The sequence below is a fragment of the Vigna angularis genome, chromosome 10 (genome assembly GCF_016808095.1).
Source record: "Vigna angularis cultivar LongXiaoDou No.4 chromosome 10, ASM1680809v1, whole genome shotgun sequence".
Taxonomy (NCBI): Eukaryota; Viridiplantae; Streptophyta; class Magnoliopsida; order Fabales; family Fabaceae; genus Vigna; species Vigna angularis.
The window spans coordinates 7175468-7196032 of NC_068979.1; the positions used below are offsets into that span (position 1 = coordinate 7175468).

Genomic DNA, 20565 nt, shown 5'->3' on the forward strand with positions numbered 1-20565 from the left:
TGTCAAAGGAACCGGGTCCATAGAGTTCTCTTTTACATAAATTACACTATTTGGCTCTTTCATACATTTTATAATTTAAATTTTGCTTTATGTATAACTAAAAGCGTGTTGCTCTGTGTTTAGAACGTCAAACCAGTATGTTAATACTATAGCTTTGAGTGATTTAACATGACAAGTATCGGTAGCTAACTACTCTTCATCTTTTTGTGCGGATTTGAAAACTAGTTAGTTACCAACTCCAGCTTTTCCTATCCTTCCACTGCGCCTTTTTTTTCATTCGTTCTCTGTCATGCAATAATTTTCAGTCAAGTTCTTCTCTATAAATACCATATCCCATCATAATGTTCACCAATCCAGCTAGAAAACACCACTTCAACTACCCTTGTGCAATTGTTGTTCAGGGAAGTGTTCTTGAAAGGAACAACAATGGTCAACTCCATAAACTTTCTCCTGCTTCTGTCTCTACTACCCTTTGCTCCCTTCTGTCACTGTGAAAAGAAAAATGAAGGTTATCTTTACCCTCAATTTTATGACGGTTCATGCCCCAGAGTTCAAGAGATTGTCCAATCTGTTGTTGCCAAGGCTGTGGCAAAGGAACCCCGCATGGCTGCTTCATTGCTGAGGCTACATTTCCATGATTGTTTTGTCAAGGTCTCTATATATCACAGAAAATAAACCCCATAACTTAGTTAATATAATTAAAAAATCTATACCAGTGCCTCAACTCTCTTATTCTTGCTGATGTTCATATTACAGAAATTTAGAGTGATGATATTTCCACTCTTTATTCTTCACTGCCAAATTTATTGTAGAAATTATATGGCTGAAATGTTTGACTCAAGTTTGATGTTGCAGGGGTGTGATGCATCAGTGTTGCTAGACAGCAGTGGAACTATTATCAGTGAAAAGAGGTCAAATCCTAACCGTGATTCAGCTCGAGGATTTGAAGTCATTGATGAAATTAAATCCGCACTAGAGAAAGAATGTTCACATACAGTGTCATGCGCTGACATTTTGGCTCTAGCTGCGAGAGATTCAACTGTTCTTGTAAATATCTTTTTTTTCTGCACTCGTACCATTACCTTGATAATTTGACTACTAAAATTCAAAAATTAGTGATAAAGCCTGATTAATCATTGCAGACCGGAGGACCAAGCTGGGAAGTACCTCTAGGGAGAAGGGACTCTCTAGGTGCAAGCATCAGTGGCTCAAATAACAACATTCCTGCTCCCAACAACACATTCGAGACTATTCTAACTAAGTTCAAGCTTAAGGGGCTTGACATTGTTGATCTCGTTGCTCTATCTGGTACACTCCTAATACTTACCCGCTTCTCGGAGTTTGTCTTCAAAACATGTTTGGTTTACGCCCATAGTTTGTTTAGATGAATATTTACAAACTTGTTTCAAGATGAGTTTGATTTTACAAAACTTATTTTGGTTCAAATCGAGTTTCAAGCAAAATTATGTATATTTCAAGATCACGACAAAATTAATACAAAATTTACAGCTAAACGAAATAATTAATTATATTTATATTTGAAAATTTGATCTTAAATTAGATTGGTCTTAGAATTGCGTGGAAAAATTTAACCCAACACAAAAGTTACTTATTTTTCACTTCCAAACTAAAGGGCTTTGAGCAAACTCGATTGTGACAAAATTACCATCAAACGGGATATTTTGTTGTTTGATACTTTCACATACAGATATAAACATAGTATAAGTCATCTTAATTTGAGGATCAGTTTGTTTTCACTCGATTAGCAGTTTTGATTAGCTGCATCTGCATCATGAACAAGTTTTGATATGTTGTAGGGAGCCACACTATTGGAGATTCCCGGTGTACCAGCTTCAGGCAGAGACTCTACAACCAAACTGGCAATGGAAAAGCAGACTTCACTCTTGATCAACAGTATGCTGCTGAATTGCGCACTCGGTGTCCAAGATCTGGTGGGGATCAGAATCTGTTTGTCTTAGACTTTGTTAGCCCACTTAAATTTGACAACTTCTACTACAAAAACTTGTTGACTAACAAAGGTCTGCTAAGTTCTGACGAAGTTCTCTTGACAAAGAATAAAGAATCCGCGGATTTAGTGAGGAAGTATGCAGAGAGAAATGACCTATTCTTTGAACAATTTGCCCAGTCCATGGTTAAGATGGGAAACATCACTCCTCTAACAGGATCAAGGGGAGAGATCAGAAAGAACTGCAGAAAAATTAACAAGTGATGAAGTAACGTCTTTGTGATGTACCACTTGTGAAAATTGCACTTGGATTTTACTTTCCTTTCCATTGTTTACAGCATTTGAAAACATGAGAGTCGATTATTGTGATCCTTGGCAGTGTCAAGATGTCCCTCAAATAATCCTTTTGATAGCGTCATTGTGTGTTTAAATTGGGTTTGTGTAATTAGTTGAAATTTGAATGAATTGTTCAAGTAGTTGGGATTTATATGTAGGTATGAAGTTCGATGAAATTTGTGTAACCTTTCATGTGGAATAGAATACATTTCAAATAAATAACGCTAAATAAAATTCTGTAAAACATTAATGTATCAGAATAATAATTTTAATACATTTATCATGAAATAAAAAATTAATAGCTTTTAAATTATTATTTTTTGTAACCTTCAATCTGCACCTTGGGGAATGAAGTTGGTAATAAAAGTGATCATGTGGAGTATTAGTTGGACCAAAGACTTGTTGGTAAGTTAATCAAGAAATTGCACACACAACTGTTTTGGTTCAATTGATGCAATTCTGTTTCTAATCCACAGAAAAGCTGTATTTGAAGACTTAAGCTACTATGACTTAAGCTTCTGCTATAGATGGTGTCAACACTCAATTTCGTCCAGATTGACTAAATAATTTGTTTTATTGTTTTATCCTCATAAAAGGAAAAATTAAAAAAATGTGTGTATATAAAAAGAAAAAAAATAATAAATAATAAAAAATAAGAAAAAAAAAAGGATCAGACGTTCGTTCTAAACTGTGAGCCCTCAGCGTTCGTCCTTCCCCACTGTTGTGACGTTCGTCCTTCCCCACTGTTGTGACGTTCGTCCTTCCCCACTGTTGAACCGTTCGTCCTTCCCCATTGTTCAACCGTTCGTCCTTCCCCACTGTTGTGACGTTCGTCCTTCCTTGCTGTAAACGTTCGTCCTTCCCAACTGTTGTTCATACGTTCGTCCTCTGATACTGTGGACGTTCGTCCAAACAGTAACCGTTCGTCCTTCCCCATTGTTGCTGTTGCCGTTCGTCCGAACAGTGACCGTTCGTCTTTTTGCGCTGTTCGACCGTTCGTCCTTATTCGACCGTTCGTCCTTTGCACTGTTTGACCGTTCGGCATTTCGTTTCTTTTAGGACGTTCGTCCTCATCTTCAACCGTTCGGTCATCAAACGTTCACTATTCGACCGTTCGGCCATTTTATCATTTTGGACGTTCGTCCTCCTCATCAAGCATTCGGTCATATTTGTTACCGTTCGGTTTTGTGTTAGTGAACGTTCGGTTTTGAAGTTATTTACACTCATTTGAACGTTCGTTTTTGGTGTGTGATTGTTTATTAGCGTTCGGTTTTGGGGGCTCGTTATTGGTGTACGTTTGATTTTGAGCGTTCGGTTTATATTGTTTAATGAGCGTTCGGTCTTCACTTGAACGCTCGGTCTCATTTGAACGTTCGGTCTCCATGTGTTTGTCTTCAGCGTTCGTTCGTCTAGCGTTCGGCCCAGCAGCAAACATCATTCGTCAAAGAAAGTGGTAAGGCGTTCGTCCTAATCACTCCCATCCTCTGCCGCTCGTCCACTTCAACCCTCTGAGTGCTCGTCCTGGGTTCTTTGAGCGTTCGTTCTCTTGTTGTGAGAACGTTCGTCCTATTTCTCTTCTACCATTCGTCCAGAGCGCTCGTCCTGAGCGCTCGTTCACAACACCCCTTCTCAACGCTCATTCTGAGCGCTCGTCCACCTCACCCCTCAGACAACGCGCGTCTTGAGCGCTCGTCCACCTCACCCCTTAAATACCGCTCAACCCCAATGCAAAAAGAAAAAACGAACACCACCTCCAGGATTCATCTTCAACCTATCCTCACGGTCTTCATCTCCAACACCTCTTTATCCTCTCAATGAGCAATTCGTGCTATCCTCCATTGCTTCATCACCTTTCCATCCTTTTGTTCCATCCATCAGGTACCCATTCGAAACCAATAAACCAATGTTTTTTTGAACCCATCACCGAGAACATCACCATCCAGCATACCACACGCACAGAAGGATGCCCACAGTATGAAGATGAAGACAAGATGGAGGGGCCCTTACCCTATTTCCTCACGCCCAAGGACTGTTGCTCAGCATGCAATGGAATGTGTACTCACGGATTATTTCTGAATAGGAAGAGAGGCTCACGGGTTTTGAAGTTTTTTTATAAAAATTGTTTCTTCTTCACTCATCGGGGGAACCCATCATCCATATTCGTCTCCAACACCATCATCTTCACCTTATACACGGCCAACACCCATTAACAGAGGCTTTCATCTGGAACACCCGTGATGAACACAGAACGGCTAATACCCCATCTTCATCCTTACACCCCACGGCAAACATCGTGATCTTTAGCCCCTTCTTCTATATTTTCACCCCAACCACACTTCCCTTTCGCTCCCGATTCCTCATCTTCAACGCCATCCATCATTCATCTCCCAACACTTTATACAACCTTATATCACGGCCAACCTCCAGCTCGTTTTCCTTAGGAGTCAACCACCCAAAACAGCCCCTTTATCATCATCACCCCAATACCACCTCCAGCAATCGTCAACCATAATCCAGATTCACCCATGGTCGTATCTTGACACTCACGGCTACCACCAATACCCTTCCATCCGGCCACCTTTTCCTTCCACTTCCAATTTTCACGGACCTGAGGACCACAGTCAACACCTCTGAGCATTTTTTTTTCAACACCTCACTGCCACGACCATCATCTTGATCCTTATACACGGCCAACACCTATCAACCTTCCCTAACTTTCCCGATATCTTCCAGCTTTCCAACCAAGCCTGTTTCTTTCTCACTACCCTTCACCTCAAACACCCATCATCTTCATTTCCAACCTCTGACCATTCCTTTTCATTCACCTCCAACACTTGATCATCATCCTCCATATTCACACACAGCCAACAACTCACGGTCAGCCCCTTCATCTTCTCAGACCATTCTCCAACCCCTCTGCTCCTCTCACCCAACCATTTCTTCTTCACAACTCACTCACTATTTCCACTGCATTTCCCGTCACCGTATCACCCATTCTTACCATTTTTCAATTACCCAACTCACACAACCAAATAACCCAACCCATTCCCAAATCACCATCAACAGCGAAGAAAGGGGCAAGATCTGACGCTGCGGCTAGCGGCGGCCTTGGAAACGTCTGTGAACTGCCGGCAACATTAGAGATCAGGAGGGGCCTGGATCTGGTGGCAGAAACGAACCCCTCTCTGGCCTGCCGGTGTCGGAGGAAGCAGCTGGGTTCAACGACGCAGCGACGAGGAGTCTGGCAGAGGCCGCAGTGCGTGTGTGGCAGAGGCAGACCCTTCCCTGGGTTGCCATTTTCGAAGACGAGAGAGAGAACAGTGATGCCGTGGCCGGTGTTGGCTCCGACGGAGTGATGTCGTCGCCGATAAGACTGAACGCGGCACTGGCAGCGGCGGCCGTTTGAGCGTTTTTGGGAGAGAAATAAACTGTGGGTTTCATTTGAGTGAGGCGTGGGAAAATGGGAGAAACCCTAACTTTCTCCTGAACAAGAACAAAAAAAAGCCTTGGGCCAGATCCACATAGTAAAAAAAATTACATTTTCCCTTTCAAGCACCCCCTGTTTCTCACCCGCACATCCCCTTTCATCTGGGCTTAAGCCCTTCCACAAACAAAATAAAAAGAGGGTCTCAGCCGTTTTTCTGCACCCCTAGATCATATATCTGCACCCTTTTTATCTAGGCAATAAAAAAAAAGGAAGAAGATTTGGACCCAACATACATTTCGGGATGCACCTCCAAATTTCATCTTGACACCCCTGACGGATACAAAGACAAAAAGGAAGGGATTGGCACAAGCAAGGGAGCTTCAATTTCACTCGGCACCCCTGGTTTTTATCTCTGTACCCCCAATTTCTATTGAGCTTTTCTTGTTTTATTTTTATGCTTTCTTTTTCTTTTTATTGGTTTTTATTACTTGTCATCCCCTTGTAAGATACCTCCACCCCTTTGTTTTAGTAAATTTGTTCATTTTGTTTTATTTCAAAAAAGGGAAAATAGAAAAAACAATAAAAAATATGTAAAACTTTAAAAAAAAAAAACATTTAATGTAACAAATCTCGGTATGAGTACTCGTGCGATCGTACGCATCAGCCTAGTACTTATTGCCCAAATATAAAATAAATAAAAAGCCGTGTGAGTGCTTGTGCGATCGTACGCATCAGCCTAGTACTCATTACGCAAAACAATAAGAAATAAAAGCCGTGTGAGTGCTCGTGCGATCGTACGCATCAGCCTAGTACTCATTACGCAAAACAATAAAAAGGAAAAAAAGCCGTGTGAGTGCTCGTGCGATCGTACGCATCAGCCTAGTACTCATTACGCAAAAAAATATGTTTCAAAGGTTTAGGCACATGTGTGATCGCACGCATCGTCCTTGTGCTACGAACCTTTTCTCTTTTCTACAATGAAAATACCAAAAACATAAAAAATCTTCAAAAACTAAAAACATCATATTTTCAAACAACAATCAATATTGCCTTCCAGAACTACGTGATCCTTGATTCTCCATCAAAAGTGGAGATACGTAGGAGCAAGGCCAGTCCTTGTCAGGCTCACTCTCCCAAGAATCCAAAATTTATCTAAAACAATTTCTCAAACAAATTTCCAAACAATTTTCTCAAACAGTTTTCAAAAGAACTACGTAACCCTGATTTCTCACATGAGAATACGTAGGAGCAAGGTCAATCCTTGTCGGGCCCAAAAAACTAAAAAATATTGTTTGTTTCTTTAGAGTTTTATTTTAAGGGAAAGTTAAACATTTTGAAAACCACATCCACATTCGCACATTTAGTTAAAGGTACTGCCTTAGGGCAGGCGTTGTAGGGTGCTAATACCTTCCCTACACGTAACCGACTCCCGAACCAAGAATCTGGTTCAATTTGACCATGCCTTATCATTTTATGGTTTTTCCGTAGTTTTCCAGAATAAACTATGGTGGCGACTCCAAAATCTCTCTTTTTCAAAATCTTTTCTTCTTTTATTGGATCGTCGTCCCGTCGCGATTCCGGTTGCGACAGATGGCGACTCCACTGGGGATTATGAGAGAGTCAGGCCATTTAATTAGATGTGCGAATTCAATGTGGTTTTTCTTTGTGTTTTTCTTCCTTTTCTTTTTTCTTTATCTTTGTTTGATTTTTGTCATAATTGTATGTGTGTTTGTTTTGTTTATATTGAACCCTAGGGTAGAAAACATGTTATATCTGCCTGGGATTTTTCTGGTTGTTTTGCAGGTAAGGGTTTGGGGTGTATAATTGCATTCTCCCTTCACACACACACATCATATGCATATCATGAGTGAGGCCCTATACCCGGGTCTGAGTGCAACTTAGAAATAGAGGGGTTGTGTAGCGGTGTCACTCTGGGATGTACTTCCTGTTTGGCTATCGTGAGAACCCCAGCCAGAGTCTGTTCTTTTCATTTGTGTCTCCACATCTAGTTGATTACTCTGACTGTTGTGGAGAAACAGTGAAAAGAGCCATAGCTCTGGTGGCCTGATTTAAGCATTAGGGAGCTATCCTTGTGAGTGCATATATTCGGCCTTAGAACTTTTGTCATCCAACCTTTGATAAGGAACAAAAGGGAGAAATGTGTTTTCCTATAACCCTCATGTTCGCTTAATAAAAATCATGCACCTTGTACATATCATCATATCTCTTTATCTTTTTTCTTTCTTTCTTTTGCTTTTTCCTTTTTCTTCGCTCATTGTTTTTTCTTCATAGTCTTGTCACATTTTGGGGATTCTAGTCAAAAATTATAAAGTTGTGATTAAGGCCCTTAAGCTAAAAATGGAAATTAACATGGAATTTGAGTCAAGGGGTATAAGAATTTGGTGAGTTTGTCAGAGGGGAAGAATTTGGGAAAATATTAAATGCAAGTCTTGAGGCCAAAGCTCTATACAACTAAATCGGGCAATATACCCATGTCCCGTCCTGGCTGAAGTTTATGGGACCCTTAATCGTTGTTACGAACTTAAAGAGGGAAAGATGTTATGTTGTCTACCAGTGGTGTATTTGTGGTTCATTTCCCGTGAGACTGGAGACGCCTTAAATTCCCTGTACCCCATGGACGAATTATTGTAGTATGTAATCGATTACAAGGACATTGTAAACGATTACCCGAGAGAAAATTGGATTTTGTACAAAAAGTCCATCACAGGTACTCAGTCAGGTGAACATGGGTCACCATTGGGAAAAGAAGTGACTTTTAGGCACTTTTGCGCTTGTCTTAGGCTGTTCCTTGTGAACCACATGTGAAAAGAGTAAATGAATGGGCGCAACTTTGTGCAAGTTTAAATGAAGAACAAGTTAAATGGTGTGTCCCTTGGGAGCATAGATCGCAGATTACATATCATTGCGGGAGGTATCCTAATGTACCCCTCATGGGTATTAGGTGTTGTATTAATTGCAATCCTGTGTTAGCGCAAAAAAATAATTTGAGTATCCTGAGAGGATCGCTAACACCTGCATCTCTCGCCACATTGCAGATCATATGAGGAATGAATCTTCGTTGAAATGTTCCATCAAGTTAAAGACAATTGGGGGCAATGTTGTTCGCTTCAATGAAAGGCCCAAGATCATGAACTGTTAATGAAAGTTTCCCTTAGCCAATGAATCACAGAAAGGGTTAAGACAATCAAGTTGTAATTAATTTCCCTTACCCAAATTGCGAAAAGAAATTTCAAAATGATGAGCAGTGGATAGAAGCAGCAATGACAAAACTAGAGAAGGAATGTTTCCATTTAGCTAAGAGGGAACATAAAAGATTGATGAGTCAGATGAAGAAAGAATATGTCGTTGAACAAGGACAAGTTAAAAGAATTGGAAGAGAAGTCTCTCACAGCTAGCTTCCCTTGCCAATGGAGTCATTGAAAACTTCCTTAAGTTCTTAGTTGACGTTGAGTCTGTAATATCAATCATCAACCCGCCTAAAGGGGATTGAAACATTCCTCAATTACTGCGAGAAGCTGATCAGACAAATGAAGAATGTGATGACTAAAGCCTGCGATGGTTGACCAAGAATTCCTATGTCTCGCATTTTGGGAACTTCTGAATGATGAATCCCCTTATTGACTCAGTTTCGTGTTAATTTCCAAATTATACCGGGGCAATTATTTTCACAGCTTTATAATTTCTGACTAGAGATTTTTAAACTGCGTTGTGTGTTCTTTTCATTTAAAAAAAAAAAAAAAAAAAAAAAAACTAAAATACAGCTAAACATCTAAGATACCCTAAAGGACTCGAACCAGTTCACAAATCTTGGAAAACCAAAAAGAGGGAATGAAAGTCGATATCCAACAACTAAAGGAACAAATGAGCTTAATCTTAGAGGCCCTAAGCGCCTTACAATGACTTGAAGATTTGTTCACACCACAACTACAATAGAGTTTGAGTGGCACAAATTTTCCCTCCTTATTGGTCTTTCCTCGTATTACACTCCGCCGTGAGAGGCAGACTCGGGTCATGAAGCCCACAAAAGACCAAGGAGAACACATTTGAGAGAGGAAACAAGGTGGGGACAACCACTTGCATGGTCCTTTGAGGAAATTATTAAGCCAAGTATTGTGAGCACGATGAGGACAAAGCTGCCTGAGTTGAAATCTTCTCACCAAGTCAATGTTGAGGTTGTCAGGCACAAATTTGAGGTGCTAGAAAATTTGTGAAAGCCATAAAAGGTGGATGAAGCGCCAAGTTTGAAAGTGTTGCATGGACGCTCGTCGCCAAGTGAGCGGACGCTCGTCACATAGCGAGCGCACGCTCGTTCCATAGTGACGCTCGTTCAGCGCGCAGTGGACGCTCGTCCAGAAAGTAGACGCTCGTCCAGAAAGTGGACACTCGTCCACGCTCGTCCGTAACGCTCGAAACGCTCGTCCAGCAGAGGACGTTCGTCCAGAAAGTGGACGCTCGTCCAGAATTGGGATGCTCGTCCAGAAAATTGGACGCTCGTGTGACTCAATTATTCAACCCTTCTCTTTAAAAGCTGATTCAGAGGAGTTGCAGAAGCAGATTTGGACGGAGAGGAAACTTACGCGTGATGCTACCAAGTCTCCTACGAAAAGGCCTTGTCTACTGGTTTCGTGAAACCTGTTAAACTTCCATGATCCAGGGCTTATGGTTTCATCGAAAGTGTTGGGTGTTCCAGCGCAAAGCCAAACTTTAGTTGATTCAAGATGTTTAAAGTTCGATGGATTGGGCTTTAGGAAAACATAAGTCATTATACAAGAGAATTTGATGTTGTGAAGTGTCTTAGTACCGAGGAGGTATACGCATCGATATAGCACCTTCATCCATGACTTTCAATGTGAACATTCACTATAAGGTTCTCAAAGCAGTGCTGGAAATCGAGTCCTTAAAGGGTATTGCAAAAAAAAAAAAAAAAAAAAAAAAAAAAAAAAAAAAAAAAAAAAAAAAAAAACTAAAAAAAAATAATAAAATAAAAAAAAAAATAAAAATAAAAAAAAAATAAAAAAATCTTGAGTCACTTGTCTTACTTGCAAATTACCAAACTCATGTTTTTCGAAAATATAAAATTTGTTAATCAAGAGTAAAGTTGCAGTGTCAGATTTTCCCGAATTTGATGTTTTCTTGCAAGACGTGTTTTCCACCCATACAGTTATTTCAGCGTGTATTGCAGCGTGTTTTCCATTTGAGGCTTATCTTGAGCCAGTTGCTTTCGTTGTTTCATACACGTATTTCATTGAAATTTTGCTTATCCCTTTTACTTCAGATCTCATGTTTTTATTCGAATTCAATTTTCCCATATTTTCTTGTAAATAAATTATTTTAGCCCATTTTTTTTATATATACATAATTGTTGGAAAATCTTGTTTTGACCAAATAAAAGAAAAAGCATAAAAATCTAATTTCATTTCATCATGGGATCAGGAAATTGCATTAAAGGTCGGATACACTCATACGATCTTGGCATCATGATAAATAAAATAAAAATGCATAAAAAAAAAAGCAGATATAACAAAGAAGTGCAAGGTCACAAATTCAAATAAAAAAGAAAAAAAGAGCAGAAAATAAACAAAAGCAAATAAACAGTGTTCGCGGTTCGATCACGGGTGATCGTTAAGTTACAGACCATGAAAATATAAAAATAATAAAAAAACAGAAATTCAGCGAAAGTATTCCCGAGCTGGTTGCGGTGGTCTGAGGGAGAGCTCTGTCGAGGGGGCTCTGGTCCGGAATGTGAGAAGCATGGGTGGAGCGATTTGTCGTCCGTCCCTGTCGTCGTCAATGATGATCGGAACGGGGAACAAGTTCAGCAGCCTCGGCGCCCTCATGATCACCCAGTCGTATTCTTTCCAAAAAAAAAAAAAAATAAATAAAAGTAAAAAATTTTGTCAATAATAAGATGAGGAGAAAATTTTCAAAAAAAAGATGGAGGTGATCAGGGTACTTACCATACATGTATAGCGGCAGTTGTGAAAACTGAGTGCCAGTAGGGTCTATCTCCGCTTGCCAGCGCCTGACCCGATTGCCGTGGTTGTTAAACCAGCAGTGCACATTGTATTCAGTGACATCTGCGAAAACCCTTAGTCGAGACGCAATTTCGACGACTTGCGCTCTGCTGGGATGTGTGACCCCGTAATTGTAAATATTGGTCATCATTCTGACCTGATCGTCAGTAGGTCTCCACCGCGGACTGGTGTACCTCTCCATCTCCATCTCGTTCATCTTTCCTCTCTAAGTTTTCTGAAACAAAAAAAATATATAAAATAAAAAGAACAAAAACATAACGAAAGCATAAAACAAAAAAAAAAGAAGTATTTTCAGTGTTTTCTTTATTCGTTTCTGTTTCCTTTTAGTTTATTTTGTCCGGTCAGTCTTTGTTATTTCAGTGTCCGGTCTCGGATCTGTTTCACGGTCCTTGCAAGAGGGTCCTAAACGGATCTATGTCCTTTTGTCCTTGTCCTTTTGTCCTTGTCCATTTGTCCATGTTCGATTCATACAAATAAAATTCTCTTTTTAAGTTTTCTGATTTTATGGGGTACGTGGCGTTGTTCTACCCGATTGTCTCTGTCATACCTTCAATCGAAGGGAGATTAACGTCTGGTTTCCAGCCTATATACCCCTTAAGTTAAGACAGTTGTGTTTTTAAGTGTTTTAAGTTTTTAAAATATAAAAAAAGAAGAGAAAAGAGAAAAGAAGACTCAGAAAGAAATGCAAAGAAGAGCAAGACGGAAATAAAAGCAGACAAAGCAGAAAGCAGAAGAAAATAAAGAGCTTGCAGAAAGGAAAGTACGAAAGGAAAAACAGAAAAGGGAAGAGGGGAAGGAAAGCAGGGAAATCGAAGAAGGGAACCAGAAAGAAAAGCAAGAACAGAAAGCGTAAAAAGAAAAAAAAGACAACAGAGAAAGGGAAGAGGGAAAGAAAGTTAGAGAAAGCGAAAAAAAAAGGGAAAGGAAAAAGGAAGAACGAAAAGTTTAAGGAAAGAAAGTGAGATTAAGAGATCGGAGGACTTACCTGGAAGCGCAAGGCTCACAGAAGCTCGTCGCAGCACTGGGACACCTCCAAAAGCTCACGGGGGCAGAGGCTCCTCTCAGAACTCAGACGCTCAAGGAAGAGAGAGGAAGAGAGGGATAGAGAGAGAATAGGCAGATCAGAAAATGTCGCTCGACCCCGAAGGGATAACCATTTTATAGCCGGAAATTTCCACTGTGGCTACAGTTCCGGTCGCTGCAACCGTCTGGTGTCGGTCTGATCTTTCTGAGTAAAAAAAAAAAAATTTTGAAAATCTGAAACGGGTAGGGTTTTGTTGGGTCGATCCGGCCCAATTCAATACTTCTTGGATGACCCGATTTCACAAAAAATAATAAAACAAAAATAAAAAATATGATAAATAGAAAATTTTCAAAAAAAATATATAATTGGAGTGATGTAAAATTTGATGTGTTCAAAATTGTTTTTCATTGGCTTGATAAAGAGCATTTCTCATGTTCATCGGGCCTCATTGCCATGTTAGCCTTCTTTGAACCCAAATCTTCTGAAATATGAATTTGAGTGAAGAATTATTTTGGCATGTTTATAATTTCACATCACACCATTTTGTTTGTTTTTATTCCTTCTTCTACATTTTGAATAAATCTAAAAAATTTTTGAAAAAAAAACAGTGTTCGAGCCCATTAGGCCCAATGGCCTTTGTGGTTTCTCTCGAGTCTACTTCTTTTGAAAAATGTCAAAATATGTTGTTTTCACATTTTTGCGTTTGTAATGTGTCATTCTAAGACTTTTCAAAAAAATAAAATAAAAAAGAGAATTCAAATTCCTTTTCATAAAGTTTCATGGTGAAAGTAAGAATAGTATTTGTTGAGTCCATCTGGGCCCATTTTCAATGTAAAATTTATCTCAGTTTTGTTTTCTCAGGATTGAAAATAAAAATATTTTCCTCATCATGTTGTATAATTTTCATAATGTCATATTTTATTCTCAAATAAAAATTTGTAAAAAATTTGATCAATTTCTTGAGTCGCATTGGCAGTTGGGTCCATCCGGCCCATTAAGCTCACACTGCCTTGCATTCATTTCAATTTGTTTCAGGTCCAAGTTTGACCCAAGTTGCTCTATAGTCTTGTAAAATAGAGATTGAATAAAACATTGAAAAATCAAAATCAAATCTCAAAATACAAATTTTCAACAGTATCTTTTCAATACAATTATCCAAATTGTCCTGTGTGATATTCTTTGAATTGGTAGTCAAAAAAAAAAAAAAATCTGGAAAAAAAGGAACAGTGCTCGAGCCCATTAGGCCCAATGGCCTTCGTAGTTTTCTCTCGAGTATATTTCTTTTGAAAATATGTCAAAAATGTTTTGTTTTCACATTTTTGCTGTTGAATGATATTTTGTACATTTGTTCAATTTGTCTTGTGTGATTTTCGTTGAATTTGTTGTTAAAGAAGAAAAATCTGAGAATGAAAGATGAACAGTTTTTGAGCCCATTAGGCCCTTTTGGCATATGTGGTTTCTCTTGAACCAGTCCATCTGAATTTCTGAAAAATAAAAAAAAATACATGTTTACTTTGTGTTCTCAATTCATTTTTTTTCCCTTTTGATTTGTGTGAATAAGATATTTTGTGCTGAAAAATAAAGATAGAGGAATTCAGACCTTGTTTGAAGAATTTTTGTCATCGTTGTAAGAAAAATAGTTTTGGGCCCATTGGGTCGAGAGTGTTGTGAAGCTTTCTTTAATTCAATTTTCTGAAATCCTCTGATAAAAAAATAAAAAAAAATCGATTTTCTTTAGCTTGTTCCATAAAATATGAAAAAATGAAAAAAATATTTTCCTTTGTAACTCTCCTCTGTCAAGCTTTCACGGCTCAGGTCATCTGATCCATTCGGTCAATGTGCCTGGTAAGTCCAACTTCCTTCTTTGTTACTTCTCCTCAGGGCTGATCCGATCTGGATTTTCCTGTGTCAGAAAGTTGAAAAAAAAACATTTTTCAAACGTTTTTTCTAAATCATATTTTCTCATATCATTTTTGTATTGCTCACCAAGCCTAGTTTCTGCACTGGTCCCCAAGCCCTTGTTTCCATTTTAGCACTCAAATCTCGTTTCCCATACTGGCCTGCAAAGCTCAGTTCCATACTGACCCGCAAGTCCCAGATTCCACAAGGGCCAAAAAAAAAATCTCTCAATTTCCACAACAGCTCATAAATCACATTTCCCCAATGGCCAAGAAAGCTCATTTCCCATACTGGTCTGCAAAGCTCAGTTTCCATACTGACCCGCAAGGCCCAGTTTCCACATTGGCCGAAAAATCTCATATTCTGCAAAGGCCAAAAATCTCAATTTCCACAATAAGCTCGTAAAGCCAATTTCCCATACTGGCTTGCAAAGCCCAGCTTCCATGCTGACCCGCAAGGCCCAGTTTCCACAATGGCCGAAAAATATCAATTTCCACATTAGCTCAGAATGCCCATTTCCCATACTGGCTTGCAAAGCTCAGTTTCCATACTGACCCGCAAGGCCCAGATTTCTGCAAAGGCCAAAAATCTCAATTTCCACAATAGCTCACAAAGCCTATTTTCCATATCGTCCCTTAAGGTCCAGTTTCCCGGCTAGTCTGCAAAGCCCATTTTTCAAACCAAAAAAAAGAATCTGTTTTTCAACAAGCATCATCATTTTCATTTCATATTACTTTTCTTCATGCATAAAACAAAAAAAAATATACGCAAAGGTTGAGTCAATTATTTTCGATGCAAATTATCCATTTTATGAGATTTAAAAAAAAATAAGTATAATGGATGTCATAATCTCCTGGAATCAAATGATCAAATCACATATTCTTAAGAGATATTTGTGTGTGCATCGCTTGAAAACATCATTCTTTAGCCCTCACTATACCAAGAGATTGGCCCAATCATGTTCTTGAGCCCAAATAATAAACACCAAGTTTTACTTCGGAGCAGATTTTCCGTTGCCTCCACTGCTTTCATTTGGGAGATCCTGGAATCCGTAAAAAAAAAAATGAAAAAAAAATGAAAAATGACTCTGTTGAGATCATTTAGTCTTTGTCTCTTAATTAATCTTTTGAAAATGAAACAACCAATATTTGAAATGACGTGTGGCCATTTTTCTTCATCCAAAAAAAAAAAACAAAAATATATCCTTTGATACCCAATTTGAGCCAATCAGAAATTTCTTTTCAAAATTTTACCCAAACAAGGGTTACCATCACGGTAGAAGTCAACTCAAATTGCAAGAGGAACACACTCAGTGATCAAATGAAGTGAATTCCTCAAAATTGAAGCAAAATGCAAAGAATCACAAAGTGATGGCAAGCAAAGAATGAAATTTGAGAAAGGGCAAAGTAGTCAAAACAGTTTTGACGAATAGCTGATACAAGGTGTAGATGGTAACTCTTGTTCAAAAAAAATATAACCCACAAAAATTTATTTGAGCCTTTATATCTTTTCTTTCAATACCCTTTAGCCCAAGCCACATTACAAGCCCAATAAAAGTCCACACAGATTGAATAATGGTTGCTTAAATTTTCATAAAGTTTAATTTTCGAGACAAGTCAAAATGACTAACAATGCAGTTGTAAAAAAAATGAGTGATGAAAAATAAATGTCCTCGGATGAAGGGAACTCCCTTTTGATTAAGATTATACAAAGGAAAATCAAGCCAATTGGGGCAATCTTTTCAAGCCAATCCTTTCCATATCCATCACAAATTCTTGAACACATTCAAGTCCCATTCAAACTCTTCCCTCGGATCCCAAAATTGGGGCAACTTTGTTTGTCTCAGATTTGTTACATCTGTATATTCAGTTCGTACCAAGACCGGGGCATCCCTCGTTGGGCCTCTCAGATTTGTCCGTACTGAAATTCATGGATCCACCCTCAAAACAGGGGCAGACATTTTGGGGCTTTGTATGATTTGAGTCCATCTTATCATGCGTAAACCCAAAGTGGGGGGCAACTTCTTGTGGAACCTCGCTTAATTGACTCATGCCCAAAACCAAGGCGTGACTTTCATATGCCTCAGCCCATTCAGAGTATTGAGCAATTTTGTTAAATCTCAAATTTTTTCATCTGAACATTCAAAGCTCATACAAAGACTAGGGCATCCCTTGTTGGGCCTTGCATGATCTTGGTTCGCCCCGAACTTCAAAAATCCATCACAACCAAATTTGGGGCAATTTGCAAATCCCACATGATATTCTCACTCCCAGATTCATGACTTATTCCCTCTCAATTCACAAATACATTTGTCCATACCAATACTTCTACCATGTTCCAGAGCAGCGTCTGGGTATCTACTAGCTCACATTGGCCTTTGTAGCCGTTTCAAGGAGTAAGAGGCCCAAGTAGCCATCCCGGTACTCTCCAAATCCTTCCAATCATCCTCCACATATTTTTCCAACCCCTGATATCAAGCATGTACACACTAGTATCTCGTCAAGAAATGCGTAGCACACAAGATTCATTTTGCACAGTTGACTTTAGGATTGCTCATCCATTGAAATAAATTGGAAGTCTAGATCGTCATAAATTGGATGATTTCAAAGGAAACAAATTGACTCTAAAAAATGTCATAGGTTCATAATCTTCCAATACATCATGTACATATTTTCATCAACTTTGGATTTGCCTCCAGGTATATTCATCAAATTTTCTTCTTCAAAAAGACAAAAAAAATGCATCAAAGTTTTCCCCTCCATGTACATTACATCAAATTTTCTTCCTTCAAAAAGACAAAAAAAATCAACATGCATCAAACTTTTCTTCTCCAAATTTCAAAATTTACATCAACCAAGTTTCTCTTGCATATCAAGATTTCAAATCCTTGTACAGAAATGCAGCACCTTGTTTTTAATTTCAACCTTATGCAAAATTTTCAAAAAAAAAAAATCAAAAATCAAAATCAAAAAAAAATTTTCTCAAAATTTCAACCAATTCCAATTTTCAAATACAAGCAATCAAGCATTTTTCTCTCTGCCATTTTATCTCGGCCATCTGCAAGATAATGGTCGAAACCTTTGTTCTCCCATTTTATCTCGGCCATCTGCTAGATAATGGTCGAGCGCACCTTTTCTCTTGTTTTTATCTCGGCCATCTGCTAGATAATGGTCGAGCGCCCTTTTCTCTTGTTTTTATCTCGGCCATCTGCTAGATAATGGTCGAGCGCATCTTTTCTTTTGTTTTATCTCGGCCATCTGCTAGATAATGGTCGAGCGCATCTTTTCTTTTGTTTTATCTCGGCCATCTGCTAGATAATGGTCGAACGCACTTTTCTCTTGTTTTTTATCTCGGTCATCTGCTAGATAATGGTCGAGCGCACTTTTCTCTTGTTTTTATCTCGGCCATCTGCTAGATAATGGTCGAGCGCACTTTTCTTTTGTTTTATTTCGGCCATCTGCTAGATAATGGTCGAGCGCACCTTTTGTTCTGTTTCATCTCGACCATCTGCAAGATAATGGTCGAACGCACTTTTCTGTTGTTTTTATCTCGGCCATCTGCTAGATAATGGTCGAAAGCACTTTTCTCTTGTTTTATCTCGGCCATCTGCAAGATAATGGTCGAAAGCACTTTTGTTTTGTTTTATCTCGGCCATCTGCAAGATAATGGTCGAAAGCACTTTTCAGTTTTGTTTTATCTCGGCCATCTGCAAGATAATGGTCGAAAGCACCTCTTGTTTTGTTTTATCTCGGCCATCTGCTAGATAATGGTCGAAAGCACTTTTGAATTTTGGTATCTCGGCCCTCTGTAAGACAATGGTCGAGCCCCAATTTTACTTTCTGTCATTGGTATCTTGGCCCTCTGTAAGACAATGGTCAAGCCCAATTTTACTTTCTGCTAATGGTATCTCGGCCCTCTGTAAGACAATGGTCGAGCCCAATTTTGATTTCTGTCACTGGTATCTCGGCCCTCTGTAAGACAATGGTCGAGCCCATTTTTTTACTTTTTCAAACGACCCTCTGCATGGCAATGGTCAAGTCAGATTTTACTTTTTCAAATGACCCTCTGCATGGCAATGGTCAGGTACAGATTTTAATTTTTTCAAACGACCATCTGCATGGCAATGGTCGAACCCAATCAAATTCAAATTTCTCATTCATTTAATCTTGTTCATTTTATTTGAAAAAAAAAACAAAAAAATTTAATTAATTCAAAAAAAAAAAGAATAAAAAAAAATTCCCTGTTTGTTCCTGATTCTTTTTCATTGAAAATTCTCTGTTTTTCCTTGTGTATTTTGAAATCCGAACGAAATTAATATTTCTATCTTTACTTATCTTTTACTCTGATAATATGAAAACATTGTTTATCATATGATCTAGTAAAATCTAAGTAAAGAGGGGCAACACTCAATTTCGTTCGGGTTGATTAATAAATTTACTTTTATAAAAAAAAAAAAATATTTCCTCGTTCACTGCATCTGTAGCATTGGTGGACCTTCCACGAGGTTGTCACATTTCAATTTTCTCAGTTTTGTTTGTTTTGTTTTGTTCTATATTTGTTTCTTGTTTATCTTGAAATCCAGACGAAATTAGTATTTCTATCTTTACTTATCTTTTACACTGATAATATGAAAACATTGTTTATCATATGATCTAGTAAAATCTAAGTAAAGAGGGGCAGCTGTCAACACTCAATTTCGTCCGGATTGACTAAATAATTTGTTTTATTGTTTTATCCTCATAAAAGGAAAAATTAAAAAAATGTGTGTGTATATAAAAAGAAAAAAAATAATAAATAATAAAAAATAAGAAAAAAAAAAGGATCAGACGTTCGTTCTAAACTGTGAGCCCTCAGCGTTCGTCCTTCCCCACTGTTGTGACGTTCGTCCTTCCCCACTGTTGTGACGTTCGTCCTTCCCCACTGTTGAACCGTTCGTCCTTCCCCATTGTTCAACCGTTCGTCCTTCCCCACTGTTGTGACGTTCGTCCTTCCTTGCTGTAAACGTTCGTCCTTCCCAACTGTTGTTCATACGTTCGTCCTCTGATACTGTGGACGTTCGTCCAAACAGTAACCGTTCGTCCTTCCCCATTGTTGCTGTTGCCGTTCGTCCGAACAGTGACCGTTCGTCTTTTTGCGCTGTTCGACCGTTCGTCCTTATTCGACCGTTCGTCCTTTGCACTGTTTGACCGTTCGGCATTTCGTTTCTTTTAGGACGTTCGTCCTCATCTTCAACCGTTCGGTCATGTCAACACTCAATTTCGTCCGGATTGACTAAATATTTTGTTTTATTGTTTTCTCCTCATAAAAAGAAAAATTGAAAAGAATGTAAAAAAAAATAAAAAAAATCTTTTCTGTTTTAACTTAATTTTATCTCTGTTTCATCTTTTATTTTCTTTTTGTTTTTTATTAACTTTATTTTACTTTAGTTGCATTTTTATAAAATCAAAAAAAAAACTATATATATATACGAAATACAAAAAAATACATCAAATACAAAAATACAAAAAAAATATATATATATATTTATAAAATAATAAAAAGGGATGCCACGGTGGTTTCCTAATCTTTGCAGAGAAGATGTTTTCCCGCCTCACATGGCAGCCACCATGCACACCTGCAGTTTCCAGTCGCACAAGTTTGACTCCATGGCAGCCACTAGTGGTTACCTCCCATGTGCCTGGCATGTTTGGATGCTGCAGACTTTATTCCACTTGCCTCCCGGAAGCTACTAAAAAAAAAGGGCTTGAAAGAAAAGAGGAGACTGAAAAAGAGCAAAGACGAGGAAACTACTCTGAGAAGTTACAGAAAGCTTCAAGAGTATCTACCAATTCTCGGTTCAATCACAACAAAAATACAA

General features: G+C 38.5%; 1 protein-coding gene across 1 annotated transcript; it reads left to right on the forward strand.

Moving 5' to 3' along the window:
* Positions 1–207: 207 nt before the first annotated feature.
* LOC108334808 (peroxidase 72) lies at positions 208–2459 on the forward strand. Its single transcript, XM_052869545.1, has 4 exons — positions 208–651; positions 856–1047; positions 1143–1308; positions 1818–2459. The coding sequence occupies exons 1-4, from the start codon at positions 427–429 to the stop codon at positions 2228–2230; spliced, it is 996 nt and encodes a 331-aa protein (XP_052725505.1). The 5' UTR covers positions 208–426; the 3' UTR covers positions 2231–2459.
* Positions 2460–20565: the final 18106 nt, after the last annotated feature.